This window comes from Sinocyclocheilus anshuiensis, unplaced genomic scaffold, assembly GCF_001515605.1.
Source record: "Sinocyclocheilus anshuiensis isolate Anshui unplaced genomic scaffold, SAMN03320099.WGS_v1.1 scaffold1480, whole genome shotgun sequence".
Taxonomy (NCBI): domain Eukaryota; kingdom Metazoa; phylum Chordata; class Actinopteri; order Cypriniformes; family Cyprinidae; genus Sinocyclocheilus; species Sinocyclocheilus anshuiensis.
In genome coordinates this window covers 126,366-146,065 of record NW_015540932.1, presented here as the reverse complement: position 1 = coordinate 146,065, position 19,700 = coordinate 126,366, and the positions used below count along the sequence as shown (strand labels likewise).

The 19,700-nt window shown below is 40.8% G+C and overlaps 1 protein-coding gene across 4 annotated transcripts in view; it reads right to left on the bottom strand.

The window, feature by feature from the left end:
- Positions 1-19,700, bottom strand: part of LOC107689444 (transcription factor HIVEP2-like) — an 86,098-nt gene that overhangs the window by 6,210 nt on the left and 60,188 nt on the right. For 3 of the 4 annotated variants that reach the window (XM_016487423.1, XM_016487421.1, XM_016487422.1), the window contains 5 exons: positions 15,576-15,725; positions 1,929-7,067; positions 1,422-1,573; positions 815-990; positions 476-577 (listed from right to left, as the gene is read on the bottom strand). In XM_016487423.1, the coding sequence (XP_016342909.1) occupies positions 476-577; positions 815-990; positions 1,422-1,573; positions 1,929-6,800 (5,302 nt within the window). In that variant the 5' untranslated portion in view covers positions 6,801-7,067; positions 15,576-15,725. Of the gene's footprint in view, positions 1-475; positions 578-814; positions 991-1,421; positions 1,574-1,928; positions 7,068-13,180; positions 13,257-15,575; positions 15,726-19,700 lie in introns of those variants that run through there. The other variant, XM_016487424.1, reaches the window with a different exon arrangement.

Here is a 19,700-nt window from a genome sequence, read left to right as displayed (position 1 = left end):
TATTTGTCTTATTGTCTTATTCTGCTTCTTTTTCAAAAATTATAAATTATATATATTATATATGAACAACTATCATTTTTACAAGTTCCCTTTTCACTACTGTTAAAGGGATATTTCACCCAAAAATGAAAATTGTCATCATTTATTTAAGTTTTTCCAAATTCAATCCTTGATTCAAATTTCTCATAAGCTTAATTGATTTGGTCTAAAGAGAGAAGAATTAATGACTATTTTAGTTTGAAGACTACATATAAAATAGCTACCAAAATAAATGTTGGTAACTGCAGTTTGACTAAAAGTAATGACTAAAAGTAATGACTAAAAGTTGACAAAAATGCAATGATTTTCGTCGACTAAAACTAGACAAACTATGAAAGACTCAAATGACTAAAATGTGACTAAGACTATTAAGCATTTTCACCTCAAGATAAAGACTAAGACTAAATCAAAAATGCCTGTCAAAATTAACACTGACCTGGTTCTTCTTCTTCCGTCTCATCCACCGATGTCACTGACACTCCAAGCTCTAAGCACTTTTTGATGTGAGCTTTTGACTTCATGTGTTTCGTAAGGTTTCCTGAAAACAGATTTTAAAGTGTTTGAATTACATGCATTGGCATGCCCAAAATAATGTCTAACCAGCCATTTATTCTGATTAAATAGTACAGAGATCATCTGTTGTTCAGTGTGGTACAAACAAATGTTTTAGAAGTCTACAAAAAGTACAAAAATCATGTTTTTTCATCAAATTGTAGAATGTTGTTATGTGTGCTTTTGCATGTATTGGTTATTGGAAATGTATGAGAAATCCCACCTTTTGTTTTAAAAGCAAAGTTGCAGAACTTGCAGACATATGGCCTGACATCTGTGTGTGTGCGAATATGTTTCTTCAGCATGCTTGGCTTTTTACAGCGGATCCCACACTCCTCACAGATGTACTTTCCCCGGCCTCGGCCACGCACATAAACATAGTCTTCATTAGATTTGTACCTGAAATATAAACAAGGCAAGGGTTATTAACATTACTGGAAGATATGAAATATATTGGTTAACGCTGATGTGGAATGATATCACATACATAAAAAATCTCACATTATATATTTAGTTTAGTTTGAAACGAAAACATTTTCACAGCTGTATCAATTTAAGTTTTTTCCCTGCACAGGATAATATTATATGGAGCACCCAATGAGATAGCATACCATGTAGTTGTATACATTCCAGGTACTTGTGTTCAACAGATTTAGGCACCATGAATTAAATTGTATGTTGATAGATAGTTATAGTTTGATTCATCAGCTCCTAATATTTGTTTCCCAGCAGCAATAAACTTTTAATTGCATTTTAGAAAAGAGGAAGTCCCATCTTGTACAAAGAATACTAAGTTATGTGTTGGAAAATAAACACACATCTTCACATACCCTCCTTCAAAGATTTTGATGCGAGTGGGTTCAGCCTGCTTTGAAGAAGCTTCTTTCTCTCCGTGGTCTTCTTTCCCCTTGTCTCTTTGGCTGATTCCCTTCATTTTCTTCCCAAACTTTCCAACATCCAACTGTATGATCTCTGGCTTCAACTGGAAATGTAAACAGAGAAGAGATTGAATAATGAACCCTAAAACTGTAAGCATAAAACATAAGCAACATAAGTTGGTCTGTGCATTTTCTTGTATTTCATTTTTAATCATTTTGATCATTTAAAAATGAGCAAAGGCAACTTATGTTTCAACTCGTGCATATTTCGCTAATTTATATTATCTGTCTATATAAATTACTATTAAAATCTGAAATTAATATTTATTTACAAAAATCAATGGAATTAAATATATATTATGTTTTTTAATTAAATGTCTTTTAAATTAAATTAAGATTTAAATTAAATTAAATCTATTTTTTTAATTTGTGTGTGTTTTTAGGAGAAGTCGGGACTACCTGCGCAAACTTCTTTTTCCAATGGAGGGACGAAACAAGTTTTCCAGTGCCAGGTTGATACATAGCAGCCATTGTATACATTTCTGTGTTCTTCCTCTGTTTTGACCGAAGAAGTGCCAAGGTGGCCTTGGTGCTGAGGTTGAGTGGGTTTGGGTTGTAAGAGCTGACGCACCAAGAACCATACACAGAGGTTAGGGGAGTCGTGTATGCGTAATTTGGCTTGGTATAATTTAGGAAGCACCAGCTGACACTGGTTGGTGTACGAAGACTTGGGAATTGAAAAAACTGATGGACATCTGCCAGGTCAGTGAGCAGGAGAGTGCTACCAACAACTCCACCACCCTGATTGGCAGCTAGCTGCACCAGCATGTTTACTGGGAACTTGTTACCCATGTTCTGCTTAGATTCTTCTTGAGTATCACTTGAGGAGATCACTAATTGTGGGCTTGAGCTTGCCTCTGGGGTAGACTCATCTACATCAAGCTCTTCTGGGGAATCTGCTCTGCTAGCCACGTTTGTAATAATTTGCAAGGGTGGAATGAAGTTGTCTTTTGGTGGCACATCAGGTAAACGAGGTGCAGATGGGTACCCAAGGAATTTAGATGACAGGAAATCAGTGGGTGGAGACGAGGACATCCTCTCGTGTTCATCTATGGAGTCATCTCTCTTTGAAAATTCAGGTTTGGGGGGCTTATCTTTCGGTGCACTGGAATTGCTTAGCTCAACTGCACTAAGCTCTTTTACTATCTGGCCATACATCTTTTCTTCCTTGACCCGTTTCTGTTGTTTGGTTTCAATAAAAAGCTCAAGACTGCTGGCTGGTGACAACATTCTCTTACTCCCCCCAATACTAGAGGAAGCATCTGTAGTAGAGATAGTTCCTGATGTCAAAGACAAAGGAATTCCCGTATTAAGGCTCCCAGGTAAATATTCAGGTACTTTCCATATTGGAATATTTAAGGACCCTTCTGAATGTCCTAATATTTTGGATAAATTGATGCCTACGTGGTGCTTTGATGCAGTGCCTGTTAGTGAAACAGTGGACACATTGTCTGTGCCTAAAACTCTGATAGAAGGTGTGCTCTGAGAATGAGTGACAAGGATTTGTGAAACACTTGTATACATAACACTACCATAAGATGGCACATTTGTCTGGATTCTGACTGGTACCAACATTCCAGGGAGTGATGATTGTGAGCCTACATTTTGAGTAGCAAAGATAGGCTGAACTTGTTGTAAGAAGCTTGTAGTCAGCACTTTAGATGACAAGACCCCAAGTTGCTGTGGGGAGGCTCTTGAAGGATATGGATAGTTGTGACTTGCCCCATCGGTTTTTGAGTCTGTTTGCACCTGAATTTGATGAGGAGGTTGGTATGGTTTTTGTAGCATGGGCTGTAGATTTGGCTGTTTGATATGTAGTTTCTGTAATTGTTGTGCCTGGAATGTCAGGTGCTGCTTGTTTCTTTGTGTTGATTCAGGATGCCAGAGCATTGGTTGAAATGGCAAGAAAGGTGAGGATGGCAGGTTGCTCTGAAGTGAAGAGTGCTGAATTATATCCTGGGTCATATGCTCATGCACTGAATGCTCACTATCTGATGAAAGCTGTGCAGGCAAACGAGGAGCATTCTGGAAATGATCCTCAGATAGACTGTCCTCACTGATGCTTTGCTGCAGCAAGTGATGTGATCCAAGAACTGATTGTGTTCCTCTTCTGGGTCTTGCCAAGTCACTAGTTACACAATAGGATGTACCAGTTAAAGCAGCTTGAGAAACATGGTCAGAATGCTCTTGTTTGATATTCAACTCTGAGATTGGCTCTTGAACCACTACTTCAGGATAGACACTGAGAGATGCCTGTCTAACAAGGTAACCTCGTCTACGCTCCTTCATAGCTGAAGCACTTGCATAAACTTCTCCTTGTCTTGAACCGGTTGAAAGACTTCCATAATCAAACGACTTACTTCGTATTTCTGCTACTTCAGTGGGTAGAGCACAGGGGGCCTGCTCTGATGATGAGCGTCGCATCTCTCTTTGATGATGGCCTGGTATAGACAAAGAATGGCCACTGCCTGGAACAGTTAAGAACTCAGACTGTTTAGCAAAGTCATCTTGTTTAGTTGGGGATACAGATTTGATGTTTTCCTCTCTGTCAAATGACATTGAAAAACTTGAACTATGTGATAAGTTGCTTTCTTGACTAGGGCTTCTTGAAAGGCTAGTACAAGTGGACTCAAAGCTTGACTCCCCAGAAGAGTGCTCCATATCTGCAAGACGCAGACGTTTCTTCTTTGGGGGCAGCTTCTCTGCAGGAAGCTGGGACAATGTTTCACTCCTTTGTGGCCACTGAAATTCCTCAACATGTTTCTCTGGTTCTTTCACTGGTACTTCAGGTTCTTTTTCTGGTTTGTCAGGCTCTTCTGTAACTCGTATTTCAGGCACTTGAATGTTGGGTTGTCGTACAAGTTTGTGGGGCATATGATACAGTGGGTTAGAAGAGAAAGATCCATGTTCATTGTCACCCTGCTGCTGATGTTCCATGCTTTCTGATCTATGATGAGAATCAGGGCTCTGCACATCATCGATGTTTTCTGAGTCTGATTGCTCAGAAAGATGTCCAGCATGCTTATCTGGCTGATAAAATGGATGTTCAATTGATTCAGTCTTCTCAAATGAGTTTGGCCTGCTCAGCGAATTGGTATGTTGAATGACAGATATTACATTACCAGCAGTCTTCGTGTCTGAATCTTGAACAAGTACAATGTCCTCTGGAGTCATACATAAGCCTCTGTCAAAACTGTCTGATGGGCTGTGTGCTCTAAACATAGAACCCTTACTAGTAGGAGCAGCCTTGGCAGAATCTTGACTTCCTTGTCTTAGGTCATAATCCCCTGTCATTTCAGTAGAGCCGCTTCGACTGCTATCATCTTGTCCAAGGCAATCTTCTTCTTCACCCACACTCTTTTTCATGCGTCTTTTTCTTGTTGTAAACTCTGTCATTCCCCCCTTTGTACCATATGAAGTGTATGCTGTGCGTACTTCTGGGCAAGCCATCTCTGACCCAGAGCCTTTAAATTCTGGCATCAAAGGCCCCCTCTCTCCCATCTTCAAACTTGAGTTCAGACCTGTGATTTTCCCATAGTTTTCTGATTCTCCATGACCTTCTTGGGCAGAGTGTTCAAAGGCAGCCTGCCTCCTTAACCTTTTTAGACCCGCAGCTCCTCCGTAAAAGACGTCATCTTGGGTCATCATCTCATCAAATGAGTGACTCCCTCTTATACTTGGTGGGACATTGAGGTTGGTTGGAGAAGGTGTTGGCATTGAGTTGCTTCTAATAAGTGGCCCTGAATCAGAGGGTGCTTCCAGAAGACCTGTGCTAGTTTGGCAAGAGCCAACATGATAATGCTTTGGGTCACATCCAGCAATTAACTGTGATTCTGCACAATCACTTTGATAAAATACATGACCCTCTGATATCTTTCCCATGGCCAACTCCTGCATAGCACTAGACTTGTTGATATTAGTGTCTTGACTAGCAATAGCTACCATCCCAACTGTGACTGATTGTCTAGATCTGGAGTTGGTTCTGTGGTACCAAGTTCTTCCAAACATTATCTCTTCATATGTCTTTGCATTGGTGTTGGGTGGACTGATCTGCTGTTCGGCACTCTCTGAGCGAGAAAAGTAACCAGAATCAGTGCTACCTTTGCTGTGGGGGCTCAAGAGATTTTGAGACTGCTCTGAATCCTGGTCCTTTTTCTCAGTGAGTCTTAAGGCAAGTCTCTGTTTGACTGTATGAGACTCATCTCCTCTGCCCATCTGTCCACCAATAACTGAACCTTTAATGTCTGTAAACTGGGGACACTCTGTGGCAGGTGATGGTACCCCTTGTTTTGGAACAATTAAGATAGGCACTTTCATAGATGCCACGGACAGTTCCTCTGCTGGATCTGCGTATGCTGGTCCCCTTTCCATTGGGCTCTTGTCAGACTCAAATGATATCTGTGGGCTACATTTTTCAGGAAACATTGCACCTTCTGCAGTTTCTTCATCAGTGTCAGTGCTTTGTTCACCATCAGAATGTGCCTCTGCTTCCCCAACTGAAGATGCTTGATCTGTGTCTGTTCGAGTTGCTAACTCGGAGAATGGAACAATTCCTGCTTTGATAGCATGAGCATGAGATTTTCTATGTTTATACAAATTGCTCTTGGTTTTGAATGAGAAACCACATGGAACACAGGGATAAGGACGCTCCCCTGTGTGGGACCGTATGTGTTTTTTAAGCACACTGGGTTTAGCACATGCCCTGCCACAGTAGTGACATATGTACTTTCCTGGCTTCTTGGGTTTTTGTTCCTTCTTATGACTTTCATCAGGCTGCTCGGGTCCAGATTGGGAAAACTGGCCAAAACCAGCTGGAGACTTCGGACGGGGAAATACTCCATGAGAGCGGGAGTGCACAGGAAACATATCATTTGGTGGCAGAGATTGCATTTGACCAGAGAAAGACCAGGCATGGGCCTCTAACACAGGTTGTGGCTTTGTACCACAAAGGAAAGGCTCCTGCGGGTATGAATGTGGCAACTGGTAGGAGTAAGGCAGAGGGAAGACCTGTTGAAACTGGCTTTCTTGTGATGAGTGTGTCACTGCAGATGACATCAGCTTTCCAGAGCTAAACTTTTGAGTGGAGCTAGCAAGGCTTGTCCCACTTGTAAGACTTTGCTCACGATACATGTGTCTTTTAACATCAGGATCTCCGAAGGTACTTCTTTTCGTTCCAGCAGAGGGCTCAGAGACCCATTTTCTTTGTAAGGGGTTCTTTTCCCGTTGCTCCTTGGTGCATTTTTGGCCAACAGCAGGTTCGTGTGTCTCCATTTTTCTTAGCACTTCAATGGGGTTTCTTAAGATGTTTGCTAGATTTCATTCATGCAAGCTGTCATGCCAGATGAGTTACTAAAGTGACTCCTAAATAAAAGGTCCTTCTACTTCCATAGTTCAAGTGTTGCTCCACTTTAAAATGTAAATGATGTCCCTCTTTGCCAATCAGGCCAGTATCTTTCCATCACTCATTTCAACAGTCCATTTACTTTTTGTTTCATCCAGGCTTGTTCCTCTTCTGTTTAATGTCCTCTGTTTCAGTATCTATAAGAGAGAATAAATAAAATAACATTTAAACATTGTTTTTAGACAAGGATTATTGTTCCACATGTATTAAAGAAAATACTACATATGTAGCATAACTTACTTAAGATTTTAAAGGCTGATGTCTAAAAAAGCTGGCAAAAAACATAACAGTATGGCAGTGTATCATGTGACTCTGTTGCTCATCATACTTCAATTACAGCTTGCTTTCTTGTTTTATTTCTTTCAGTTTGATATCAAGGCAGCTGCACAGCTGTGTACTTCTCGCCTAGCAAGTCTGTCAAGAGTTTTCAATGAACCGATGCAGAGGAGCTACCACCTCCCTCTGCTCATGAGTCATCATTAACAACCTTGCCCACTCATTTCCTAAAGGGACACAAACATATAAAAATAGCCCAAGGAATGCAAATGACATTCGACGTAGTGTGTGTGGGTATTTAAAGGGCAAACTCTAAGCATTTTCTTCCTTAAGAGTTTTGGGTTTTTCTATGCTTTTAAAAACCTTAACACTGTGAACACTTAAAGACAAAGGTGCGAGCAGACCAAAATACAGCCTTAAGGTACAGTATGTACTCAAAGCAATAAATAGAACATGAACGTGTTTGTAAAGGGAAGGTACTGAACACTCTCTCTGTGTGATGTATATCTTAATCTCAGGCTCGTTCTGATTGCAACAAACAGCACTGCCTGAGAATGAGTGAGGAAACTGTGACGCTGGTGTCTGGAAGGCGATGTGAGCACTAAAAATAGCAGGGCAGAAAAACCACTGGTATTTATAGCACTTGAAACATTAACTTTTGGTTCATTTTGTTTTCATAATTCTTCCTTGCCTGACACAGTAAAGTATGTGTTCACCAACCAAGACAAACTATGAGTTGAACTCCCCAGTTGCTGTTGCACTAAAGTAGCCATTTTAAATGTACAGCAGCATTGTCAGGCAATGTTTCCTATAGCAACATGCATAACAAACTTTCTGCCCAATTCTGTAAATTGGTAAGGCTTTTAGAATGCAATGACACAGAAAGATTTCTATAAAAGGACCACAGTGTATTTTTAAGATACCCCTGATACTACTATAAAGATGTAGATTTTTCTTTTGCTGTTTGAATAACATGTCATAGACTGCAGCAGGTATTATAGGCACTGTCACGTTTAGACCTACTGCACGGATCCAACATATTGACAATATATTGATCAATTTTCTCCAAAGAACTTTTCTCATTCATGCATTTTTCTTTACCACCCTCACATGTTGATAAATTTAAATAGTACTGCGCTGTGTGGATCTTTATACCTTCTGCAACAACAATATAGCGAAATCTGTAATGATAGTAGGAGAGGGAGAAAAAATCTATCCATCGATGCATCGCGATTCTCTCTCCAACGATTCTGGATCTATTCGGAGAATTTCAGAATCGATTCTGAGCTTAGCTTTTAACCAGATGTGCGATGACGCCGAGTTTGTTTTAGAAACACCCGTATTCTGTTTGCTTCCAATTCCTCACACACATACACCACTCGAACCTTCCGTAAAATAATCTTTCATAAAGTTCGGAAAGGTTGAAGCGAATTACAGTACAAGGACATTCGCGGGCTTCATTGCACCGGATGCGCTGTGAGAGACCTGCGCTTTGTTTGATGTTTCACTTGAAGTGTGCGGTCTCGCCCGTCGGTATTTTCCTTACAAATGCTCTACGAAGTCATCATTTATGTGGTTTGGAATGCAGTGGACTTATATATTTAAAATATGAACCTCACTAACAGAAGGCTGCTTTCAATTTCAAATGCTGACGCGCACTTTGTTGGTGAAGACTGCTCACGCACGTGGCTGTGCGCGACTCCGTGTAAGTGGTTTAATGCACTTGCGTCTCAAAATGGTTTTATGACGCAAAATTAATGTAAACACAGCCAGTTATGTCTTAAGGGATTAAACGGACAGGACAAACCACATTACTTCTTATATTTCAAAAGAGATCCGTGCGTGAATGCAGCTTAATAGATCTCCTGCTGTCTATGATGTCATAGTAAAAAATAACAGTAAAGATTAAGAAAAATCACTCAGGTCTTGAATGGAAAACTTTCAGGTAATCTTAAATACTGGAAGCACTCTTTGTTTGTAATATGTTTCTATGCTCCTCTTTATTATTTGCTACTTGCTTGTATGTTTTGAAGTAATATTTGTTTAAAATTCTTAACATACAACTGTTTTAATTATTTTGTTCAATTTGTAATTATTTTAAAAAGTACTTAATTACTTATGTAAGGATATGTAAATGTAAGGATTTTAAGATTCTCGAGTCGGTAAACTAATTAATTAATAAGGGGTGAAAAAGTAGATCAAGAATCGTTCTGGAATCGGATCGTGACTCCCAGAATCGGAATCGGATCGGATCAGATCGGATCGTGAGGTGACTAAAGATTCCCACCCCTAAACGATAGACACTTTGTACTGTTGCTGTGATACAGTACATCTCATCATTCCATCCAGCCCTATTGCTCATGCTTGCGCCTGCTTTTTTTCTTGCCTTTCATGACATGATGGGTTTTTGGGTTGCGAGATACTGCATCTACTGAATGAATTGCATAATCCATGTTTCTAAGGGAGGTTAAAAATACTTTGAATCACATTTTTAAGAGGCAAATGGATGTGCTTGAGAGCGCATGTGTGGGACACACACTGTCAAGAGGATAAGAGCAGTACCTCCATTCACAGCAAATCCATCAGAATTCGGAATAGAATGACTAAGTCGTATTACATAAACCAAAAGAGGTTACAAGAATCTTATATGACATGAAATCCCTGTGCTCTCTGCCACTGTTACAAAGTGAATCTACAGTATGTTCTACACTGTTCTACACATAGCTCAAGACATATTTTTTAACCACCCCATGCTAGATGGTTATGAAAATTGTTTATGCCCAAAGATTATTGTGATCCTTGCATGGCTGAGATCACTATGCTGCTGTCTGCTGTCCCACTCATCTTCCTGCCCCATTTCACCATACAAAGTGTAGGAGGTTCTTAGCCTGGGGCCACAGCAAGGCCTCCATGCTGGATGCACAATACCGGTATAATAAAGAACATAAAAACTTTTATGAGGATGCTTGCTCATGAATAAAAATACACCACCTAATCTAACGCAAGGATTATGCATTTTACAGTTCTGCTGTCAGATTCCAGTGAGAGGATTAACAGCAGTCTTCTCAAAGTCTGTTTGTCAATGAATGCTGCACGGAGCAGCAGTCCTAAAAGGATTTGGAGAAGCATTATGTCACATTCTAAGCCAGTTGGATATCCTTTTCACTTGAAGGGAGACTCCCTGTCTTTTTAAAGTGCTATCACATTTAAAGCCATTATGCAGTGGAAATGCCTAATCTCTCCAAAGTTCACCGCAGGACACTGCAAGACCTGCAAATAGGCCTAAATATATAAATGAACAACTAAATAAAGAATAAAATAGAAGCAGACCAGGAAAAAAGTAATTTTTTGCCAAAGTATGTTCTTGAAATATTCTGAGTCATGCTCTTTAGCACTGTGATTATCAGCTGCCTGGCTGTTTGACTCCTGCCAAAGTTACAGGGTTATAGCAATAAACAACTAGGGTAATTCAGTCAAGCTTGTCCATTTACCGCTCCCCCCTTTTTAAGAGATGGTTTTGCAGTCCAAAGTCGCTTATGGTGTGATCTGTTGGTTCAAGCACAAAGATCTGGAACTTCAGTAGTGTAAATCAGTGGTTCCCAACCCTGGTCCTGGAGGCACCCCAACAATGCACATTTTGCACGTCTCCTTTCTCTTGACACACCAATCTCAGATCTTGGAGTCTACTAATGAGCTGATGACCTGAATCTGGTGTGTTTGATTAAGGAGACATACAAAACGTGCAGTGTTGGGGTGCCTCCAGGACCAGGGTTGGGAACCACTGGTGTAAATGACTCAGAAATAATTAGTTGACATGTATGTGACTGCAGTTTGCATACTTAAGCTAATGGACTCTTTCGAGGCAGACAGTGTTACTAGATCATGTAGCTCACTGAGGTGCACCTGGGCACACCGGGCGGTATGTTCTAGAGATTGGGTTCCACCTTTTGTCTACTCCCTCATGACATCACAGCCATGATGCTGGGGAGGTACACAAGCCAGATCTCATTTCCCTGAGACCAAGTGGCAAAATTTTTTGTCCCTTGTAGGACAGACACTGAATATTTCAACAGGGTGCTAATTGTTTCAATTCAGTGGTTATAGAGGTTATAGTGACAAATTCCTACCGCTAAAACAATCATAGTCAATCCCACAAACTATTTTGCACCTTATTTGTATTTGCCGTGCCGTCATGTGTCTAAATTTTGCTTACACCTCGCTTGGTTGTCTCAAGAAGAACTTTACTGCCATAGGGGAATTTCAAGTGTGCACAAATACCACTACTCTTGCAGAGGAGGAGAGGTTGCTGAGTTGATTTTCCACTGCCCTTGTTCCAGCTATCCCAACTCATTAGTGATGGAGGCAACTTTTACTACTCCAACTGGCTTTATCATCTGGCACAGAGCAGATTAGAACCAGTCTGAAAATAGACTGAAGTAAAGATACCACAATAAAGTCTTATGTTTTAAAGGAACTGGCACATGTCTATTCAAAGCAATTATTCAAGCAACCACGGCTGCATGCGGGAAGGATCTCAATAGCTGTTTTTTTATAGAACTTACTATAACTACCTGAAAAAAAGGCACTGTCCGTTCAATCAAATAAAGGAAATTTTTGAGACAATCCTGAGTTATGGCCCACTAATGCTATCCTCACATCACCTTTTCCTTCACTCGCTCAGGATTTTTGTCTTAGCAGTTTATCTCAGCTTTCCGCAAGATTCACCTTTTGCTCATCCAGCAACTTTTACAGTGTGATTTTGGTCTGTGTTAGCAGGACTGGAGGATGTATCACCCAAAATGTGTGTGAGTCAGCCCCCTGGAGTGTCATACTGACTCCTCATTAAGAATCCAAAGTTGAATCTTGGGCAGACGACTCATCCAGCTCCACATGCAGCCGGGTGAGAGGCCAGTGCAGAGACGCAGGCCTGCTAAAATCATGTCCAGATGGTCAGCGGAGGGGAGTTCTACACATCGGCAATATCGCAATCACATTCCAAAGACACTGGACTTCCATAACGCACCGTTCAACAATAGTTACAATGCATTCAAAGCCTTCTGAAATGAGGAAATGGGAGGATCGATAGGAGTTCATGAAAAGACAGCTGTACTTGCAGTTCAGACAGATAAACCAGTCTTTCAAAGCTATATGGAGGAGAGGAAAAAGCCATTAAAGCAAAGGGGAAGTATTTTTAACACAGGAGAGCCTAAGCATTTATGTGCGCGCTGGAGAGAGAAAGCATGCGTGGGAAGCATCTACAGCCATCTCGAGATGGGGTGAGGAGAGTGGGTGACTGTTCCTGTGTGGGAGGAGAAGGCATGAATACCATGCAGGGTTATGGTGTTGATGAATTGCGTTATGAAAGGGGCTTCAGTTACACAACCCAGCCCATCCAATTCTCTGCCTGTGTGGGCCGAGAGGGATGGCAGAGCTGCTGTGATCCGCACGCAGCCGGAAACGAGGTGCATACAACCCTTCAAGACATTTGGTCGAATGCATAATTATCTAGCAGCTGTGATGCCAGCGACTCAGTGAGAGCGAGAGAGTGAATGTACCGGAAAAATCAAGCATCAACAGACTCACATTCATGGAAATGATGGGCAATTCTTTCATAAGGACAATATCACAGCATAAAGAAGAGGGAGAAAACGCTCACTCGCTCTGATTAGTTTTGAGATACGGCAGCGGAAAGGACACATTATCCATTAGCTTGTCATTATAATCATATCAATGGTGATTATTTAAATAACATCATCTGTCCAGACGGCTGCTCTCTCAACAAATTGCTATGCGCTAAAATTTGACTGGGCCTTGCCATTAAATAAGACATTAGCACTGCCTCAGTTTGGGGAATGTTGCGATTTATCTTGACGAACAGTAACGGCAGTTAAGAAAGTGCCCAGTTATTATGTCCACCGTTTATGTCTTTTAATATTGAAAAAGCTACTGATATCTATTTCTACAAGCCACCAACCATTTGCAGGGCTCTGATGGGAAGCCCTGAGTAAACCTATTACAGTCAAGCAGCAGTTCTCTCGTCTTTCTCACTGTCACAGAAGAGATCTGCATTGGGACAGTACCACGATTGGAGTGCTGCTGTGGGTGTCGGGTCAAAAGGCAGTGCCTGCTGATAGAAAACACAACAACTATTAAGGAGAGAATAAATCCCTTTCAACATGAGGTCGTGTCTAATTTAACTGCCACTCTGAAAGCCCAAGCACTATCCCCCCAGCACGAGATACTGTTACCAATCAAATAAGTGACTGGACCGGCCACTAGAGAAAAGGGGGGCCTGGAAGGAAAAATGTACCCCGGTCTGGGATAGAGGTCTGACCCGGGACTCTGAGGCACACCAGCAGTCCAATATAGGGCAGAGCAGCGTAATTACAGGATGGCTCGATAATTGAAAACGGCAGAGACGAAAACATTCTCTGTGAATAACCTGCTCCCAAAACAAGAGCTGCATAGTTGTGGACTGGTGCAATGCAGGAAAACGTCATGGAAGTAAATAGGGAAAAGATCATCAGCACCATGTATAGGTCATTAGATGGATTTATGATGCATTCCTGGAGGCGGTGTTTAAAAACATGCCCGCCTTGCAGACTGTGGGAGGGAACGTGCGATTTGACACTAAATCTTCCTGTAGGTGCCATTGCTTAGATTGCTTAGTGAAGCGCCAACAATCCTAAGGGTTTTTCAGACTCCACAGCTGTATCTGTTTTAATGTACATGTTTCCATTTAGCCTTGGCTTAAACACAGAACACTGCCCTATGGAAGGAAAGACAGGAATAAAAAAAAGTGAAAAACAGGGCTTCATGTTGGTCTTAATTGTCTACGGAAAGACTGTCATATTTTCCACCGGGTAAGCTTGAAACCATTACAAGCTAGCCTTCATGAAATTTTCCACAACATTTTGCAGAAATGTCAGGAAGCAGCTGTAGAGGCACTGATTAATTGTCTTTCTTACTGGTTCCCCACTTACAACATTATGCCTTATTGAAATTATATCCTTGCTTTTTTCACTTCCTCTCACCTACATTAGAACCTCATGAGGTTGACTGAACCATGTATAAACGTAAAACCTGTGGTCAGTTGTTGACATTGAAATCACAGAACCCAAGGGGAAATTACTAACTCCAAAGGAGGTCTTAGCTTGGCTCTACCATAAAAGGGGTTTGGACACAGCTTGGATCTTGTAGATTAACACATGTCAACCCTTCAGCCACACGAAGGCACTTTCCACAGCATACTGGATGCAAGTGCATCAAAAAAAGGTGTTGCACAGGACTAGCCAAAGCAAGTGGAACGGTATACCTCAGAAAGATTTCCACTGCCAGAATTCTATAAAGAGAAGGTGCAAAACAAGAGGGAGAGCATCTGGAGGTTGTGATCCCGAGTGGAAGAGTTGAAACATCTGCCACAAGTGTGCCCTGGCCTCCTAGAGTAGAACAAATAAATGGCTCTAGTCACTGTCCGAGGTTAAAAGCTTAAGCACTGGTGGGCGAGAGCATGCAAGAGTGGGACGTTTGGCTGCCACTACTCTGAGCACCACTGAAAATAAACCCTGTCACTGTTCACGGCTCAAGCTTTGAAGCACAGGCATTTGTGGCATCCACAAACATATCATAGGACTATCTTTGCTCTGCTGTAGGGGCCTAAAGGCTGGAATACACTACATGACTTTTGCCCAGATTTTTGGCCCTATTTGCAGTCTGGACTCTTTAGCTGTTGGAAGTCAGAGCCAGTCTGCCGTTTTTGGGCAGTCGAAGATTTCACAGAAAATTGTGTCATGTATGGATATCAATAACGTTTGGTATTTTGAGTCAGTTTTAGAACACATATTGCTTTCATTTGTCGTACATCTCCTAGCAATGAGACGCATGTTTCTGTGCGAGTTCATTTTCGGAACGACTTGAAAGTCTGGTAGTGTGTGATCCTTAGATGTTTAGTGTACATTGCCCAGTTTTTCTCTGTAAAACGATGCCTATTGTTTTAAAATATGTAGTGTATTCCAGCCTTACATGTAGAGGACTAATAACTGGAATCAATACCAAAATATCCTTTGTGATCTTTGAACTTACTAAAGGCACTCTTACATATTGATTCATCTATATGATTCCACTCCCATGCTAATCAAAAGCTTTATTAGCCGTGGTAAATCATATATAATCAGCGATGCTTCCTACTGCATCTGTGAGGCATGCAACCTCAGCACACAGTCCCGCCAGATGCACAGCCCGAGGAACATGTGTCTCCCTAACCTCACTTTTCCACTTTTTCCATATTAAACACCTTGGTCCTTCATGGCCTCCCAGATACTCCCCATCCTGCTGTTTTGCTCTTGTGTGGTGTGACATTGTGAACTCACCCAAAGGTTCTCTAGTCTGGGATCTGCTTGTTTCTCAGGGTAAAGGCCTCACGCTGCTTCCTCTATGGTAGTCAGGTTAGGCAGGCGAAGGCTGGGCAGTGGGGTGACAAGTAAGATCCCCTGGCCAGGGTGCTGAGATTATGCAGACCACTGTAGAGACAATGAAAGGAAACAAGTTTAATGATAATGTGAGACTAAATAGAGACTATCAGGCTCTTCATATCGAATAAATAACCTGGAACTGAGCATCTGCTAGAACAATATTTCCACTCTCTTTGGAGCAGTCGTGCTCTTTTAATATGAATCCTCTGATGTGTTTATGCACAAACCATATTGCAATGAAGTGTCTGTCTTTGAGATAATATACGCAATGTTATGAGACATGCCGAAACAGATTCAAACTGATTAAACATCAACCTTTCCTTCATTTGACATCTGCGTGATGGTATTGTGCATCTTACACATTGTTCTCTACATTTTTTTCTTGGACTTTTGCCAATTCATAAATTACAAAAATCACATACACCATAATCAAACACTGGGCATAATTATACTGATTGGTAATCTGCCAGAACGAGGTTGTCTTATCATAAACAGAAAAGTGTCTGACTCAATTTGTTGCCTTTAACAACACTGACACTAAAATGGCAAAAAAAGGCCTTCAAGACATTAAAATAGCAAAGAACCCAGACGACGACCACAGGGCTCCATTGTTTGTACCTGGACGAGACTGAACCTTGGCCAGCAGTCTATGATGGAGAAAGAAAAAATTGCTGTAATATTGCTATAAAAAAGGCACTTATGATACCAGGACCGAAACAGAATAATGGAACATAACTACAAATCTATGTATTCCTTTATCTTAAAACAAGTAAAATACGCATGCACTGCACATCTATCCATTTATACTATGATAAGAAAATAAAGATACCAGAAGAAGTCTCTCTGACAAAGACCACAACCTTAAGGTCTTAGTTCTTAGTTAAACAATTTGCTTGGCCTTTGTAGTGCTATTCAGGCCTGCTCTCCATAAGTCCATCTAGAGAAGCATGCTTGACATTTTTTTCATGCTCCCTGCCTTGGAGTGAATGCAGCCAAGCTGTGCTCTTCAGCCTCGCAATCTAAAATGTGCCCCAGGGCTGGAGATATTACAAACACCATTATGCTGCTCTGCTGCACTAAGACAAGCTCAGCTAACCCAGAAAAACAAGACATTTCTGTGAGGTTGCATCACAATCTGCAGTGGAGCTCACCCAGGGTAAACACAGGCAACACTTCCTCTCACCCACAACAACAAAAAAAAAAAACTTTCACCAGAGCTCAGATATATCACGCTGCACACCAAATCAAGACATCAGACTTTCAAAACGTTTTAACAATGCCATTATAAGTAAGGTTTATTATGTATTTATAATAAAAACGAATAATCAACCGTACAACCCTCTACATTGCGAGTAAATCACTCGCATATGCGACTAAATCTTCACTCTGGGCGACTAAATGATGTCTAATATTAGCCAATGGCTAATAAATTCTCAGATTTTACTCGCCAGTGTGTGAGTTGGAGGCTGAGTATATGATTAGCACAGTTATATTTTCACTCACAGAACACTCTGGATGAGCGCTTCAGAGTTTCACTCTCCGTCAAGCGATCTGTGATATTTTTCAGTTAATTTGAATGGATGCGCAGTGCACCTGTGTTTGTATATTTGGCGTAATGTAAACTCTAGTGCGAAGGCGCACGACTCGCCGTCGCTTTCTCTCACACGCAAAGAGAAAAGGAGCGAGCGAGAGTCTTACATAACATGCAGAATTGATGCGCTACATGTAAACGATATACTTTGTTGTATTTTCCTGTAAAAATAACGGAGTTCCTTTGGAATTCTTCAGCTTTAAAGAACTGCCAGGTTTTCCTGTAGTAGGCGGAACTAATTCACAAACGACAATCTCATTGGCTGGTGCTCACCTATTATCGTCCCTGTTTTGATTTCAGCGAATCAGTTCGAGCAAACGCACACAACCTGATTAATATTCATGAATCCAGTAGCTCATTAATCCTTAGTGCGTTTTTATATTGTTCTTATTAGTAGAATTCGTATAATAATAATAATAATAATAATAATATCTTATCAGTATTATTGTTTGGTTTTTTTTGTTTTTTACAGGAACACTGAATGACCAAAAAATAGCACCAGCACCAGTCCTAACTTCATGGTTACCAAGTTTTAATTCTAATTACTAAACTTCTATTATTAATAGGGATGCACCGAATATTCGGCCACCGAAAATTTTCGGCCGTAAATGGCCCAAAAGTGCATTTTCGGTTTTCGGCCGAAAGACTTTTACCACCGAAACAATACGGCCGAAATGTTGTGATGACGCAAACAGAACCCGCAACCTGCACGTGCTTGTCTGAAGCAACATGTCTGCGGTGTGGACGTATTATACTTGATTATCATATTATAATGCTTGACTGCTTGACTGACTGATATTAAGAGTGTACTTTCAGATATTTAAAAAGCTGTACCATTTTACAAACACTATATATGTTTGTAAAATGGCATAACTTATATATATATATATATATATATAGAGAGAGAGAGAGAGAGTCTAGTCTAGTCTAGCATAGTATAGTATTTCAGTCTGGCGGGTAAACAAAAAAATTTACTAGCCAATGGCGATTCAATTGCCAAGGTGTCCGTAGAGGGTTGCTGTATCATATTATGTGCATATCAGTATCTTTTGGTAGCTGAAATTACTTTGGTGTCAGTAAACAAATGGTTTCTGCCAATGGTTTCAATGTTCTATGTAGGCTTATGATGCTTTTGGGAAACAAAGTCCAGCTACAGTATTTAGACTACTTGCTCAAAACCCTTTACCAAGGAGCTCACCCACAACCAAGGATCTCACCCACAACAGGTCATCAAGAACTCACAAGAGAAACTATTCTTACCACTGAGATGTGCTGTAATGGGGGCAATGATGAGTGCTTGCTCCATCTTAAAAAAAGCATCCAAAATAGAGACCCAACATAGGGCTGTTAGCTAAATGAACAGGCAATGAATTGGAGATGTACAGGGTATAAATAACTGCCTGTAATTATATGCCTCCACTTTTTTCCCTGGAAATTATCATTTGAAAGTACTTGAGGACATGTGGCACATTTTGTCAAAGCTCTCATAAACTATGCTCTGTGCCACTCCACAGTGTGTGAATTAAAATGTAAAGAGTGACAAGTGAATGCATATTTTCTGTTTCAATGGTCTGAGTAATTTCAGCAAAATGATTTCGGTGGAAAACGTGCCATATAATGTCATGCCATAAATATGTTTCCAACCCCCTTCCTAACATCCTCACCATTTTCTGCCTCTGTCTTAAAGTGAATAGGATTACAGAACTGACACAGGAAATATATTATTATGAAGCTGTTTCTACCCTAATCCATTTCCATTTACTTCAGTGAGAGAACACAAACTCCTCATAAAAATGAAATAGAGCAGCCTGATAAACCAGGAGGAAGTCCTAGTTGTTCAGATGGATCTTATGTAATATCAAAACAACACTTAAACAATGCTTTATTTAAATGTTCAGTGATGCTGTTTACACTGGATGCGGCGTGGCAAATCCCCGACAGTAAACTGCTGCCGCATTCTATTTAGGACGTGCTGACACAAATTTCAAATGATTTTCAATGGTCGCTTTGTCGCGTCCAGTGTAGACAGACTTTAGCTGATGCGGCACGGTGCGTCGCGACATGATAACTGTCGCGTCCGGTGTAGACAAGGTGTAACGGTTGCCTGTTACATTACAGTAAATAAAATTTAACTTGCCACATAAACAGAGTAAGGAGAGATGACTGAAGACGATGGCGAATGATTTGCAGATCCTGTGCACCACTGACAAACATCTAATCTTGTAAAATGTGTGGTAAGTACTGCTGCTCCATAGTATAAACTCCCTGATGCCCGAAATATATGTAGTATAATTACCCAATGATATAACTGCGAGGGAAAATATTGAAATATATATTTTCCTCCCATCTCCTATTTATTCCCTTTAGGGGTTCGGCCTACACGTCATTTTCTTTCCGAACACGGTATTGGGATGCAGCAGATTACGGGGGGA